At 41.2% G+C, this 15,940-nt stretch overlaps 1 protein-coding gene across 1 annotated transcript in view; it reads left to right on the top strand.

Moving 5' to 3' along the window:
• Nucleotides 1-14,306, top strand: part of Lrrc3b (leucine rich repeat containing 3B) — a 90,337-nt gene extending 76,031 nt beyond the window's left edge. The window contains exon 2 of the mRNA XM_052190709.1: nucleotides 13,097-14,306. Within this exon, the coding sequence (XP_052046669.1) occupies nucleotides 13,254-14,033 (780 nt within the window). The 5' untranslated portion in view covers nucleotides 13,097-13,253 and the 3' untranslated portion in view covers nucleotides 14,034-14,306. The remainder of the gene's footprint in view (nucleotides 1-13,096) is intronic.
• The last annotated feature ends 1,634 nt before the right edge of the window (nucleotides 14,307-15,940 follow it).

The following is a 15,940-nucleotide window of genomic DNA, read 5'->3' as shown; positions in this document are numbered from 1 at the left end:
AATAACTGTTCTGTTAGTTCTGAAAAGAAGACAGGGAACATCTTTCTGCTTCTTGGAGGCATTAAAGGACCTTGGAAAGTTTTATTTGGTGTGTTGTTGATAAAGCTCAGTCCCATGGTGGCTGTTAATTTTTCCGGGTGCTTCCCAGAGGAGAATTATGCCAACTCAGGGCCTTGTGCTCCCCAGTACAGCTTTCAGGCACTGCACAGGACACAGAAGACAGTAATCTCAGATAACATTGGCTTGTTTGATTTGGGGAATTTCTCTCTAGTGAAAGACTGCTTGGAGTGGGAAAATAGTGTGATATGTTTAACTGAGTAAATAAAGGTGCAGCATGGAGAGAAAAAGAGTATTCTAAACTAGATCCAAGCCACTGACCTAAACACTGCTGGCTTCGTGGGCCCACTGCAATCATAGGTAAGAAGATGCTGCTGTCTGGGACTCACCCTTTACACCAAAACCCCAAAGACAGCACCTGTGCTGTGTCAAAGCCCTGTCTGAGACTGTTAGTCAGAGGGTTTACACACTGGATTCTCCTTAAGGACAGTCAGCTTCTTTGAAAATATAGACTATAAGGTGGAACCTATGAGGTCAGCTTTGACCTCCTATGATCCTGCATGCAATCATGGAGAAGGTGAGGTTTTAAAAAGCACTTTGCAGGTGCTTAAGAAAAAGAAAATGAATGTGAAATCAAAGGGTCATTACAGGGATAGTGGTGACAGTTCTGTGCCAGTTACTTCTGCTGGCAGATCTGAGGTTGTCAGTTCAATGTGATAAGAAGTGACTCTGTGAAGGACAAGCAAACAGGGCTGCGTTGGGTATGAGATGGTCCTGGATTCTTCTGGTTTTCCTTTTTACTCACCACTAATGTAACTCGCCTCTATGCCTGGCCCTCACCCACAGGGGCCTCGTCCCAGTTTTGAGTTCCTGGTTAGGAAGAGTAGTAGGTGGCATATGGATAAGCTGAGAAGTGGGAGTTCCCTCCACATCCCCAATTGAGGTCAGGAACAGGTTTCTGTCTCAGTGTATCGTTTGGGTGATTCAGGAAAAATCTAGCAAAGGCCATAGTTCTAGATAAGGCTCATGGAAAGGAAATGACTGAAGTCCAATAGGGAGAGCACTGCATGGGTTTTCAGGGCAGTGGAGACAGAGAGCTCTGGTTAGTGCCAGATGGGACTTCATACAAGACACATGGTAACAGAGTGTTCTGAAATGATAAATTGTTATTTATTGCACTTGTGTACCATAGAATCACCAAGGCATAATGGTTAAGTTTCCACTGAATTTCTATAGCCTTTGCTTCCTTTGACATTAGTCTGTTTTGAGGGTGCTTCTGGGAACTGGAAAGAAACATAGGCTTTTTTTTCCAAGATCGAACTGGAAATAAAAACAGCTCAACAAAGGCACATAATTCAGATTCGTTGTCTACAGACTAGAGCCAGGTTCTGTTCAGGTGTCTTACCTAAATAATCTTGCTTTATCCTTATAAAAGGTCAAAGCTGTAAGGGCTTCTGGGCGCTCTGTTCACACACAGGGGAACCAAGGTAAGTACTGTGAAGCATCTGGGGTTTAGACTCAGTATGATTTCCAAATCCCTGCTCTCAGCTCCAGGCCCACACAAGGTGCATATATCCACATCCCCCATTGTTCTAGACATCAGGGAAACATGAGCAAACAGTATTTCAATTTGTTATTCAAGTCTGACCTTCAGATTGCATGAATATCTTTCATCTATGTGTCAGGTTTTCTGGACTGTTCAGAGGTTACCATAACAACCCAGAATATCATTGACTGTGATGGTCAGCAAATAGCATTAAGTAATTTGCTTTCTAATGACAGTGGAACTGCTGGTGTCCTTCAGCATGGAGCAATGACAGCACTTATGAATGAGCCCTCTGTCCCACTTTGTTAAGGAGCTTAGGAGTTGATGTTAAACAAGTACCAGTCAAGCATGGGGTAAGGACCAAATATATTAAGCTTTTTAATTGGTAAAATCACGTGTCTCTATCATCTACATAATAAAGTATCCACAAGGCACTTGTCATTTTCACAGGTGTGTGTAGATAGATCACTTCTTTCAGTCTCATTGGCTCACTAAGAGTGGTCAGCTAAAGATTAAATAATTGCCTTTGACAAGCATTTGCTCATATGTATGGAGCGCAGCTGGCTCAAGTTTGAAGTACCGCAGGTGGAACAGTTGGCTTCCATATTGTGTGGCCTCCCATCGTCTAGCAGGTCCCATGGAGTATGTTAATGTGTGTTGGCCTGGTCCTGTCAGAGGGACTCAAACCAGACCTGTTACCTTCTCACTGCTGCCTACTGGTGTAGCCAAAGCAAGTCTAGCCAGGTAGATTCATGACTCTCCCTCTAGACAGAAGAGACTTAAAGTCATATAAGAATCATGGCTATTGCAGTAGGAGGGATATGCATTAAAAATGAGTGTTTTGCAACTCATTTCCCAGAAGGAAATGCTGAATTGATTTGTTAAATAGGGCACCCTAACAATCACAAAACTATTAACTAGCACAGTACTGTAGATCACTAATAACTGCTGTCATTGGACAAAACGGTTAGACGTGAAGCCATTCTAACTCCAATGCTCTTTCTGACTTTAACATATTTTATCAGCTGATTAGTTGGCTGAATAATGAATGATGCCGAGTGCTAGGCAAGCACTCTGAGCTATGTGCACAGCTCTATTTTTACCTTCTAATTTGAGAGTCTCTCTAACTTTCCCAGACTGGCCTTAGACTTGTTGTATAGCCTGAGGTGACCTTAAACTTGTGACTTTTCTGCCTTGGCATCCAGGAGTAATTGAGATTGCAGGCCTGCATTCATATGTCCATCCAGCCCAGCCAAAGGTCATTGCTTTGTTCTGTTTTTAAACAGGTTTTGTAGCAGGGCCACTTCAACATCACAACGTAGGTAAGATGGGCATCTTGAACTCTTCTTTTGCCAAAACATTAGGGTTTTAAGTACACAAAGAACGTGGTGTGCAAAGATGAGACGGTAGTGGAAGCTTAAAATGTAAAAGACTGGAAGTTACGTGTCCTGTCTTCCTGTTGCTATCGCGGTGGTTTCCTCTTGTGTTGTTCTGTGCTTGTTCTCCTTCTGTATCCATTCACTCTACAACGCCCCCAGTCCGAAGCAGGGTGATTCTCTCATCTCAGTTGAAGCCAGGTCATGAGTTTGTCTGACATGAATCCCTTGTCAAAATGAGGCAAAAGCCATTTCCTTTACCTATAAGAAAATAATTTAAATTCTTCCATAAAAGTATTTGATATTTTTGGTAACATCTACTGCAAATCAAGCTTTTACTGACCAAAAGCTTCTGGAAATATAATTCCCTTGAATTTAGTTCAATATCCTGAGAACTATGACAGCACTAGGGGTATGTTATTGATGATTTGATTTATCCTTGGTATATTGGGATGAGCCTAAACATCTGAAGTGTAAAAGTGTGTGACTTGCTAAAACCCTGGACACTGCTCCTTGTGAAGCTGAGATTTGAATCCAATGTATAGACCTTGGTTTGTCTCAATCTGGTGCTTTCCCGCTCAAGCCATTGACTATTATCAATTTGATATAAAATAGATATGGGAGAGGGTTAAGAAGGATAAAGTGTTTTTTAGAAAGTAACAATCTGTCATGGACACAGAGCTAAATCTGAATCCAGTGTAAGTTAGAGCTTTGTAAAGATGACCTTCAAGCAATCTGCAAGCTGGTGATACTTGGAGAGCTGAATTTATGGAGGTTATATTTTAAAAGTTTCCAATGCTCTCAGTTCTGTAAATGTATACGCACATGCTGAGAGATAATAACAGAGAAGCAGAGAGAAGCCAAGGTGGATGGTTCCCACTTAATCTCAGAAACTTATGGCATGCTCTATAATAATTATGGATATTAGTCAAGATATGAAAATATCTTTACCCTGTGCACTGAACCCACAGCAGGAAAAGTTTTTGGCTGAAAACTAGAAGAATCTTGGAGTCTCTTGATTTGTTTTTTTCAGTGAATTTATGGACAAGAAGAATTCTGAAATCCTTTGGGGGCATTGTGACCATTCGATCATGTAGGACTGTGAGAAAATGATCAGAAACAACATTTATTGCCTAGTACCTCAAGTGTTCACTTAGAAATATGTCCTAGTTGGGGTCTCTGTCACTGTGTAGAAACTGTGACTAATAGCAATTTGGGAAGAAAAGGGTTTATTTGGCTTATAGATCTGCATCTCACTCCATTATTGAAGGATGTCAGGACAGTAACTCGAGCAAGGCAGGAACTTGGAGACAGGGGCTGAAGCAGAGACCATGGAGGAGGCAAGGCTTATTGGCTTGCTCATTATGGCTTGATCAGTCTGCTTTCAAATAGAACCCAGGACTACGAGCCCAGCAATGGCATCATTCAAAGTGGGCTGGGCCCTCCCCCATCCATCACTAATGAAGAAAATGCCCTACAGCTGGATCTTATGGAGGCATTTTTTTTCAATTGAGGCTCCCTCAGTTGAGGCTCCCTCAATCTCTGATGACTATCAAGTAGACGTAAGACCAGCCAGGAAAAGATGCATTCTGTGATGTAGGTTTTAAGCAGGAAAAAAAGAAAACCTGTACTTCAGCTAACTGGAATGGGAACAAATGGGTCTCATGCCTTTTAAAAATAAACTCTCAGTACCGGAAGTGAAAGGGAAAGAGAAGAACAGAGCAAGTGCATATGAAAACTCTCTTAGGGTCATCTGGAGTCCAGATGTGTCCTGGAGATATCTGAGGCTAGAGTTCTGTCCTGGCACAACATTTTGGACCCAGGTTCTGTCCTGAGAACATCTGGAGTCTAAATTCTTACCTGTGAACAAACACCTTGGATTCCAGGTTTTATCTGGAGGCCATTAAGGATCCTTGGGGACATCTAAGATCCAGATTCTATCAGGGGAAATTAGGTACCCAGTTCTTTCCTTCCTGTTTCCTGGATCCAGGTTTTGATCCGGGGAATTTAGGGGCCTGAGTTCTGTGCTGAGAGTGTCTGTGATGTAAGGTCCTGGGTCATATTTGTGGTTTGACTTCTGTCCTCAAAGCCTCCTTTTCTCCTCCTAGACTGCCATCATTTTTACAACACACAGAAGTTTGTGTTATGACAATGCATCTAGGCTGGTGTTCCCATTTTAGTGGAGTTACATGAGAAGGAAACAGGACGTTGATTATTAGTAGTAAAGTATGCTAAGTGTTGTGCTTCACTAAGCCTAAAAAGCTGGACTTAAGATTCTGCTTCTGACCCTGAGCAGGTGTACCATGAAAAGGCTGTAGCCAATGAAGCCTTAGTCTATTCTCACCAGTGTCTCAACTGCTCCTTGAGTGTTGGGAGGATGTTTTTGCCTCTCTGACAAAATATAGTTCCTTTTTCTTCCTCAGCATCCTCTTAATCTTTATTTCTTTGACTGTCCCGGGTCTTTTAATGAGTACACCATTCAGACCCATAGTTTCATGATTAGCCTAAGGTAAGATTATCATATTAAGTAAAAAACTTAATTTAAATCAAAGTACAAATTTATTCCAAAAGAGTATTCATAACATTGAATGCCAGATTCAATTTTCCCCTACATTCTTTTGTTTCAGGCTAAAAGAGAAAGTGGGAATTGTTTTCTCCTCTCTGGCCTGTCCACTTCAGTCCCACAGGTGAGATGTCAGCTTCCCTTCGAAGTAAAAATAGATGGGAAGATTCATGGTCGCTTGACCTAAAGATTCTTCCATGACACAGTCCCTGTCTATGGTTCCATTAGTTTAGGGCCATATTAATTCCAGATATTCCTACATCTAAAGCTAAGACACTCCTTGGTTAGCATTCAGCATTCTCCCTTATTTTCTTGTGGGTGGTAATTTCACATTAGAAACTAAATATTACCTATTATAGTTCAGAGAATATCTTTGCCTTTAGTGACCATATCTGACCCATAGGAACCAGTTTCTCATCCATGTTTACACACTGAAGGACATCTTACTCAACCTCCAAATATGAAGATGGCCTCCAAACAACACATTAGCTGGCTATGATTCTAGATGACTCACTTTACCCCCACTCCAAGGGTCATGTAATAAACCCCCCTTGGGGAAGATGATGAAAAGTACCTTTTGACCTCTTTCATTCTGAAATTATGTTAGAAGATGTTAGACTACAATACCATGTTCCAGTCAAGTACCATATAGTAATTTAACTCCTTATTTGGGAATTCTATATCCACTTTACCAGAACAAGTTTAGAACTTCAGTTTTACCACCCTGTTACATGGGTGCATCTCTAAACAATTGCTAGGTATGTGATAAATCTGAAATATTAGCTCTGCAATGATGAAATGAAAACAGATCGAAATTTCATTCAATAATTTTATACTAATGTGACTAATTTGAAAATGGGCCAGACAGTAAGTATCCACTGGATTAATGTAGTCTAGTAACTGCTGTAGTTAAGTGGCCCTGATGGCAGAATGTGATAATGAGTGGCTGTTAGGATACTACAGGAGTCTCTTCGGTCCCAGGGAGCATTGGTGCCTTTTGTGGAAAGATCAGTCCCAGCTGTCGTTATTGATGGACTCTTGGCTTGTCCTCAGACCACAGCTTCATTGAAATCAGGGAGTCACCTCCACACTGTAGAGATCTTCAGCCTCTATGGATTCTGGTAGCTTCTTTCTCTGTAACCATGCACTGTTGGTTGAATATGTAGTGGTCTATGATTGTGAAACTCATGTTTTGTCTGTATACTGAGTATAGTGGCTGATGATGGGGAAAGGAGGCTGTAGAAACAGAAAGGAATCACCTCTTATTAATGGGATGGCCTGGATTGGGTCACGTTAACCTGGCTTGGCAAGAGTAGGAGCAAGGAAAATATGGGACCAGGCCACTGACAATGATGACTTTGCTCTGTTTCAAAAAAGGTAGTCATGTGACCTAAGGTAAAAGCACCATGGAAACACAACTTACCTCAATCATGGAGGAGGTCAGGGTGCAGGTGATATCAACAGAAAGAATGGTGATGTGTGCTAGATCTGGAAGGGCACTGGATGAAGCTTAAGGCTGAAAATTACAATTTTATTTTCATATTCTTCAGCTGAGGCCTTCATAGAACCTTCCTGTGGTTGTGAATCAGATGAAAGTAAAATTCATAGGACTCACTGATGAAAATGATCTGCAAATATGATCCCAGTAATGCAAAATAAGGCCATGAAGAAATCCATTCATTGACTATAATTTTCTTATCCAAAAATTAAATAGGAAAACTAACACAGAACATCTCTTTCTTTCAGAGATGTTGGCTATATATATTATCTATACTCCCTTTAAAATTGAATATCCAGCCATATTGATCATGGCTATACAAAAATAAGAGCACATTTTAGAAATCTAGCCTTGAAAACACCAAGTTGTTCAACTTTAGACTAGGTAAATAAAAGCCATGTGAAGAAGAATAAGTGAAGATTCTTTATTTGGTATTTTTTTCCATAGCCATCAAGCCAGCCTGGCATTTGGCAGACACTCAAAGGCAAGTGTACATGTGTGGAGACAATAAAGGACTCTACCTGTGTCTTCACAGAGGCCACCGGACCTGATGGTGGGCTGAATGAACCTGGCCATCCTCTGGAGCTGGTGGGTCAGGTGCACATGTAGCTTTCTGTCCCCGGCCCTGAACAGGCACTAAAATTAGAGAAACTGCCCTTCTGCATAAAGTCCTTGCTGAACTATCTGTCTTTCACAGAGCTGAGGTGTGCTTCAGGTTGGCTGCTGCAGGGTGTGGCTCACACTTCTGTTTTTTATATTATTCATTTATGTTTCAATCCCTAACCCTGATATGTGATTTGCCATTGACCCTGGGCTGCCATAGTTAAGCCCTTGTCTTGGGAGAACAATTACTTGCTGAATAGCCCAACTGGGTTGGTTTTCTAGCTACTCCACAGTGCCCTTGTATTACTATCTTTTCAGTGTTTATAACAGTGGTTTTATGCCATAAGAATTTAAGTCTATACAGAAGTAGGCACTGTACCATCTTTCCTTCTAGCAGTCTCTCTGCCCAACTACTTGCTTCAAGTTATTATCCCTTTTGGAAATTGCCTGTGCCTGTGTACGCAGTGCAAATGTGTGCCCCCTTTAAAAACACTGTATATACATATGATTCCACTATAAGGAGCTTCTTTACCAAGTTACTTTAGGTGGTGATCTTTTGCTATCATTACATTAGCAAAGTTTGCCTCTAAATTTGGAGTGATACTACTCGTGGAAAATGTTTACTGCTCTCTACATTCTTGGGGCTGAGAACATGTTGCGCTTTTCATGAATGTTGACATTAAATGTTATTCCTAATTTTAGAAAAGGTCATAGATCTTTCAACTTAAACTTGTTTTACTGGTATTGATATCCTGTGGTTTAAATGGCATATCATGGTATATTTTATGTATGTGTGTACATACACACATATATATATATATGAATGTTATATATGTATATATACACATATATTATATACTATATATTTGTATATATAATATATATTATATGTAGGCTCTTACTTTCAGAAACATAAAAATTATCAATGTATATAATTATGAGATTTTTCCCCAGTGTTTTGATCTAGATTCTGAGTTTAGAATTTTCTTGTTTTGCAATGTTTTACCTTTTAAACAAATCCTTCTGGGTTGTAGCTGATATATTCAGAATGCAGTTATATGTCTGTCTTTTCTACAATGGTCCATTCTGTGACCCACGGAGTTACTAATACCTGACTTATCACCTCTCAATAGTCCTGATTATTACTCAATCACAAAAAGAAAGAAATAGAGAACAAGACAGGGGCTGTCATTCGGCTGCTGAGTGAACTGTCTCTGTCTCCTAAGATGACTTAGTTTTTAATCATTCTGGAAAGAGTGTTTGATGGCCATCATCGAACCTCTGCATTCAATTTGTAGCTCAGCAATGTATGTGACCAAAAAAAATGTGAGCAAGGCAAGAATCTTGGGGATAAAGTGATCTTTAGGAGAGCAGGTCACACCTACACACATTTGGAAATATTATGGGTACCTGTTTGAAATGAACAAGGGGTGATGCCAATAAAGACAATGGAGTCCAATGAATTGGGGCATTCAGAGGAGGAGTTTTGAGCTAGGAATGGTGCTTCTGGACTTGCCCTGCGCTGTTAGTGAATCCGGGTCTATATCATAGACACAGTTGGTGCCTGGTGTTGCTGGCTCTGCTATCCCTCTGTGACCCCAACCCTTCTCTTATGAACTTTCATTGTGATGGCAGTCTGGTACCCTTGTCTCCAGCACTGCAGCTTATTTTCTCTTTGGCTTTATATGCAAAGCTCATTCAAAACCGACTGGAGGTGGGGTCATGTTTCTATGCTCCTGTTAACATTGTTCTTTGTAGGTGATAACCAATGAGAGAATATCTTCCTCTTTCTTGGAGCATTGTCTCCTCATCAGTTGTTGTCTATTTGCACACTACATTAAGGCTAGGCCATGCTGCTAATCACTCTGAAGTAGTTAATCAGCATCACAGCCCTTCCATCACCACTTGTGCAAATTATCTGATCTTGATTGAATTGGGGGGCTGTGCTGTGTGTCTCCTGGATAGTATACTAGCCTATTTGTTCTCCTGATGTAGCAGACATTGACTTCTAATGGTTCTGGAAAATCTAAGATCAAGGTCTCAAAAGAATTTGCATATAGTAGAGATTCATCTCTTGCTTCAAAGATGGTACTCTGTGTGTGTGTGTCCTTGTGTAATGCAGAGACAAGAATTTCTCTAGTCATACTTACACAGGTGCAATGAGAGATCCCTTTTCTACAGACATATTTATGTTACCCTCTGTTAGCATTAGATTTCAACACATGAATTATCAGAGTCTGTAAATTTTCAGGCTATAGCAGCTCTCCACATCCTGAATCTCTTGTCACTATATCCCAGATGGGGGTAATAAACCAAATCACAGTAGCTGATACATTTAGTCAATCTCAAAAAGCTTTGTTCTTCAGTTTTTAAATATCACAGTTAGAAAGTGAGACACTTATTTAGAGCCAACATTTCAGAAAGAAAGAGGTGCTCTGTGTCAGTTTTCCTAGGGGATGTTCCATCCATGGCCAGTTCATTAGGAGGCAAAGGATCCCATCTCAAGATGAACTGCAACCTTCTGCTGAAACATCAGTGTGTTTCAGAATTGTTTCTTATGTATGACCATGAATTTTGGAATGGTAATTCTAGAGAAACCATGACAAAGTCTAGAGGAGTCTATTGAGAAAAGATCCATTCTTCCATCTCCTTAGGTGCCTATAGTCAGTGTTTCCAAGGTCACATTAGCATGTGGAACCAGTAGACATTTAAGGAGATGGTTTTTAAGTTAAAAATCACCTTGCTTCACTCACTGCCAGTATTTGTGTCTTCCCATGTGCCAGTCACTATGTAGATGGTGGGCACACATCCAAGAAGGGTGATATTAACTATAACTGACAAGCACTGTTCTCTTCCTGCCGATTGATTACCTCATATAATTCTCAAATCAACTTCATAATTAAGTGCCTTTGTAATATTGAATCAATGACAAAGGAATGATATTTAAAGAGATCAAATAATGCTAACAAAGACTAAAGCTGAGCCACACAGTTCTTGTACATACTGTTATTCACACATGAGACAGACACATACCCTCAAGAAACTTAGACTCTGAACTAAGGAATACATATAGTCAGAAAGCAATCAACTTAAATAAATATTCAAAGTATGAAGGCCCTGCAGAGTTTGCCACGTTTCAGTTTATCTGTGTCTCAGACACTGGGTTGATGGAAGTCTCCTGGTTGATATGGACTTATTCTAATTACACCCAATGAACCCTTATCTTTTCCCCTCCATCATTCCCAGTCTGTAATTCTCCCCCCTCTGTTTTATGTGCATGCCCCTCCCTTCCCTGTTCTTTTTTTCTTATTGGCTATTTCTTTATTTACATTTCAGATGTTATCCCCTTTCCTTGTTTCCCCCTACCTCCTGGAAACCCTCTATCCCATCGCCCTCCTCTGCTTCTATGAGGTTGTTTCTCTACCCACCCACACATTCCCACCTCCCTGCCCTCGATTTCCCTTCACTGGGGCATCTATAAAGCCTTCTCTCCCAAACATATAGTTACTAGACACTAACAAATGTCACAGTGTAGTTTCAAAGGTGTACATAGGAGGGAGGGAGGATTCCTGACCACAAATGAAACCTGTTATTGACAGAGTGATTTGTGCATCTGAGTAGCCTTCCTTTATGTTTTCTGGTGTTTGATGTATTCAAGGAAAGCAGGAACTTGCTCATTGCCCTGTGTGTCTGGACTCCTTCCTTCTTGCTGTCTGGCAATGTAGGCATGCAGGACTCCAAAAGCACATCCACACCATTCTGCTGTTGTTAATCGAATGTTCCCATGAATAACAACTCAGTTCATTATGCTTCCAGATCACATTAATCATCTTCTCCGGGAGTTTGGTAACATTTGGAGTCATTTCCCTATAAATTTATCCATCTGGGATCTTTATAAAATATATGTTCACACAAAGTCATTTGGTGCTCACTCAAGAAGTCATTTGCTGCTCTCTGCTGAGATTTGAGGTCCTTATTGTTCCCTGAATCCTGAAAGGAAACTTCTGAAGTCAAAGGTGGCTTCTTCATCATTCAGGGACCCCTCGGTTGAGTTCAGTGAGATTTCCAACAAGGAGAAAGATCCAGAACATAGAAGTCTTAGTTGCGACATAATAGTGGTGAGAAGTTCAGAGTCAGTGCTCTGTGGAGCCTTCCTGCACTCCTAGAGCAGATGGGGTGGAGGAAGCTGTGGGGGCTGTGGAAAGAGAGGTGAGATGGATGAGGCAGAGCAAAGGTCCTGGTGGGATTCCTGGCTTTACTCCTACAAGCTGTTTGATCTCAGTCAAGTCACATAATCTCAGTACGATCCATTCACCCCACTGTAAACTACTCATAGGGTAATTCTATAAGCTGAATTTTATTGTCTCATCTGCTCCCTGCTGTTGAGGAAACTGTATAACACTGTTAATAGCACTTAATTTTGCAATTCTCACACCTCTTTTCAAGACCAACATTGTGTGTGTTTGTGTGTTGGTGTGTGTGTGTTTGTGTGTGTGCATATAAAATATATAATACATATAAGAAAGAAAATCATCTATTGGGTAATTCCATGGCTGTTACTAACAATAAAATGTATATATTTGTGTGTTTATGCACACACAGCACATAATACTATATATAAACATATATGACATGTATATGTACAAGCATGTGTGTGTGCATGTGTGTGGGTGGGTGTGCATCTGTGAAAGAATATATAGCTTATTGTGGATGTCCTAGAAGCCAGTATTTCTTAATTATCTTGTTTTATATAAAAAGCCTTAGAGCCATGCACCCTGTTTAAATTGGGCTGAAGGTGTGTTGTTTAGGAAACAGAGAATCCTTTGGGATACACTGTGAGCATCCTCCCAGGCACAGAGTTGTCTTGGGAGCTTGGGAAGTAAGCAATTCCTATAGAGGCTTTTGTTGGTTTGCCTCAAGCAATATTGTGCAGGGAGCTCAGAGGCACTGCCCACTTCTTAAGTCAGATGTTTCTTTAGAGACAATATTCTACATTAAGTATCTCTTGAAAGCCCATGACAGACATTTCTGTCTGTGGTCATTAGCCTTGAAATACAGTTATCAGTTCTGTTTCTGCCCACATGCAGGACTGAATTGCATAATGCCTCTGGTACTGTAGGAAGCATAAAAGGCACAATTAAATGTTATTGCCTTAGAAGGGTCCAGGAGAGGAGGAGAAGAGATGGTAGAAGTTTGTTCTAATTCTGCCCTGGCTGAAAACAAGGTGAAGGGATGTGGAAATGTTGACCTCTGTTGAGTCCTCTCCCCAGCCTTGGGTATTTCCATAGGAGATTCCCATTACACAGGAAATTCTCAGGGGCTTTGATGGAAATTACCTGCCTAGCTCGCTCGCCTTCCTGCCCCTGTATGAGGCAGACACCTGAGGGATTTTTTAATTGCAATGTACCTCTCCTCACCAAAGAGCTAATTGCGTCTGCTTCCCTTTCCTTTAGGTTCTCAACCAAGGATGGTAATAATGAAGCAGGCGGTGTGCTAGCTGCATCCTTTTGAACCACCCAGGAAGGAAATCCAGAGTGTGGTCAGAGGCAGAGCCCACACAACACTTGGAGTGAATGAGGAGTGGACTCGTGATTATGCAGAGGTTCCAGGATGAATCTGGTCGACCTGTGGCTGTCCCGCTCCCTCTCCATGTGTCTCCTCCTCCAAAGTTTTGTCCTGATGATACTGTGTTTTCATTCTGCCAGTATGTGTCCCAAGGGCTGCCTTTGCTCTTCCTCTGGGGGTTTAAATGTCACCTGTAGCAATGCAAATCTCAAGGAAATACCCAGAGATCTCCCTCCTGAAACAGTTTTGCTGTATCTGGACTCCAATCAGATCACATCCATCCCCAATGAGATTTTTAAGGACCTCCATCAACTAAGAGTTCTCAACCTATCCAAAAATGGCATTGAGTTTATTGACGAGCATGCATTCAAAGGAGTAGCAGAAACCCTGCAGACTCTGGACTTGTCTGACAACAGGATTCAAAGCGTGCACAAAAATGCCTTCAATAATCTGAAGGCCAGAGCTAGGATTGCCAACAACCCATGGCATTGTGATTGTACTCTCCAGCAAGTTCTCAGGAGCATGGCATCCAATCATGAGACAGCTCACAATGTCATTTGCAAGACTTCAGTGTTGGATGAGCATGCTGGGAGACCATTCCTCAATGCTGCCAATGACGCTGACCTTTGTAACCTCCCTAAAAAGACTACTGACTATGCCATGCTCGTCACCATGTTTGGCTGGTTCACCATGGTGATCTCTTATGTGGTGTACTACGTGAGGCAGAATCAGGAGGATGCCCGGAGACACCTTGAATACTTGAAATCCCTGCCAAGCAGGCAAAAGAAGGCAGACGAGCCTGATGACATTAGCACTGTGGTATAGCGACCACGCGGACTGACACTGGGAAGGCTTCTGGGTGTAGTAAAATAAGTGGTTCAGTTCTCCCTTCATTGTACACGTTTAAAACTTTGTATTTTAGTTTCTTTGGGATCATGCCACTGTTGAACTTTACACAAACAGTACAACACTAATAATTTTAGTTTAGATGATCTTCCCCCATTAATGGTGACCCCTGGTTCCTGACTAACAAACTCTCTGAACATTAGTTAGACCCATCTCACTATTTAATAATGAAATTTATTTTTTTAATTTAAAACTGAATAAAAGCTTAACTTTGAACCATGGAAAATAGTGTGCCTTATTGGTTAAGAAACAATATAGTCAGTCTACTTACCTTGAAGTAAAAGAGACAGTCCTGTGACTCTAAAAGACTATTGCATTGAAAGATGTGTCATTAGGGCTTATTGCAGTCTGGGGAACCAGAGCTAAATTATTGACCAGTTAAGTACCTGCCAGACTTTAGCTAGCCAAGATGTTGATACAGATGTGTTTCTCAAAGACTCGAGTGTGTTAGAATGTCTGATGACAAGCATCTGCTTTTCAAAATGGGTAGGCCTATCAATAAAAATCAAAACATGCTTCTACTGTGTGTTGGATGCAATGGGAAAGTCGAATATGACATGAATTTTCTGCTTCTGATTGTCTTTTGGTGGGCAGGAATGTGTGGTGAATACAATAATAGCTATGCTAGGGAAGGAGGCGAGCCCTGTTCTGGGGAAGCATTGTGTGGGGATGGTGATACCACTAATGTCCCTAACCCCTCACCACCAGAGAAGAAAGGGAAAACTGGCCTGTGCATATAAAACAGAGGTTTAGCCACCAGCCAGGTAGAGAGCATTAGAGCTTGAATTTGAACTAGGTCTTTTCTAAATAGATGCCTTTCATTGAAAATCTTTTCAAGTTGGTTTACAAATGCAGAGATTATATGATTAAAATGCCCAACATGAAGCTGAAAGAATTTTGTTACCATGTACTCCTGCTCATCTGCCACACAAAGGAACTATTATGTCCCAACTATGGGCAAAGATTGTGAAAGCACATTTGACTTCTGGAGTGGGAAGTGATGGCCTTGTTTGCTTGTTTGCTTGCTTGCTTGCTTGCTTGCTTGCTTGCTTGTTTTAGAATGAATGTGTCAAGTAAGCATGAAGGGTCAAAGCCAGAGGAGCATAGGGACAAAGATGTGGAATCATTCTCAGTGAAGGTAGAGAGTGAGATACAAGTCCCGACCCTATGGTGATTTTAGACTGTTATCCCATGCCACTTACAGAACACTTACTATGCACTGATAGTTTTCTAAGTTATCTTGATTTGAAGCTCTATGAGTTACTAGTGATAGACTCAGAACCCCAGTAGTTTTTAGAAGCACAGCATATGCACCAACATTAAGTTCTGAGAGTTTTGAAGATTGCATACTTCTGCACATGATGTACATACTGACACTCATGTCCTGCCATTCTGCCACAGGCTCAACTATATGAGGTGGCTGTTTCCTTGTGCACAGTGGTTCACAAAATCCTACATGACAATTCCATCTAAAACCAAAGGGAAATTTCTCTTTATAAGACTCCTATAGGAAAGAAGTTAGAGTGCCCCGAGTGAGGCACGGGGCCCTGTCTAACCTGCATGATACTGTCTCCAGGATGTCAAAACTGTGAGTTCCAGCCCCTGTAAGCCCTGTAATGCTGCCTGTAATACAGTCTGTTGAAAGGCCTGCTGAAGAAATCAACAAAACACTCAGAGCAGTGGTCACTGTGTGTTCACACCCACTTTAACCATGTCAAGAAGTCTAGACAAAACAAAAATAACTCTCAGATGTGAGAGTTGGGTTATAGGCCTAGAACTGCTGTATCCAGGGAGACTAGAGTTAGATAGATGGCCTGCATTGCCTT

This window comes from Apodemus sylvaticus, chromosome 8, assembly GCF_947179515.1.
Source record: "Apodemus sylvaticus chromosome 8, mApoSyl1.1, whole genome shotgun sequence".
Taxonomy (NCBI): Eukaryota; Metazoa; Chordata; class Mammalia; order Rodentia; family Muridae; genus Apodemus; species Apodemus sylvaticus.
This window is presented reverse-complemented; position numbering and strand designations above follow the sequence as displayed.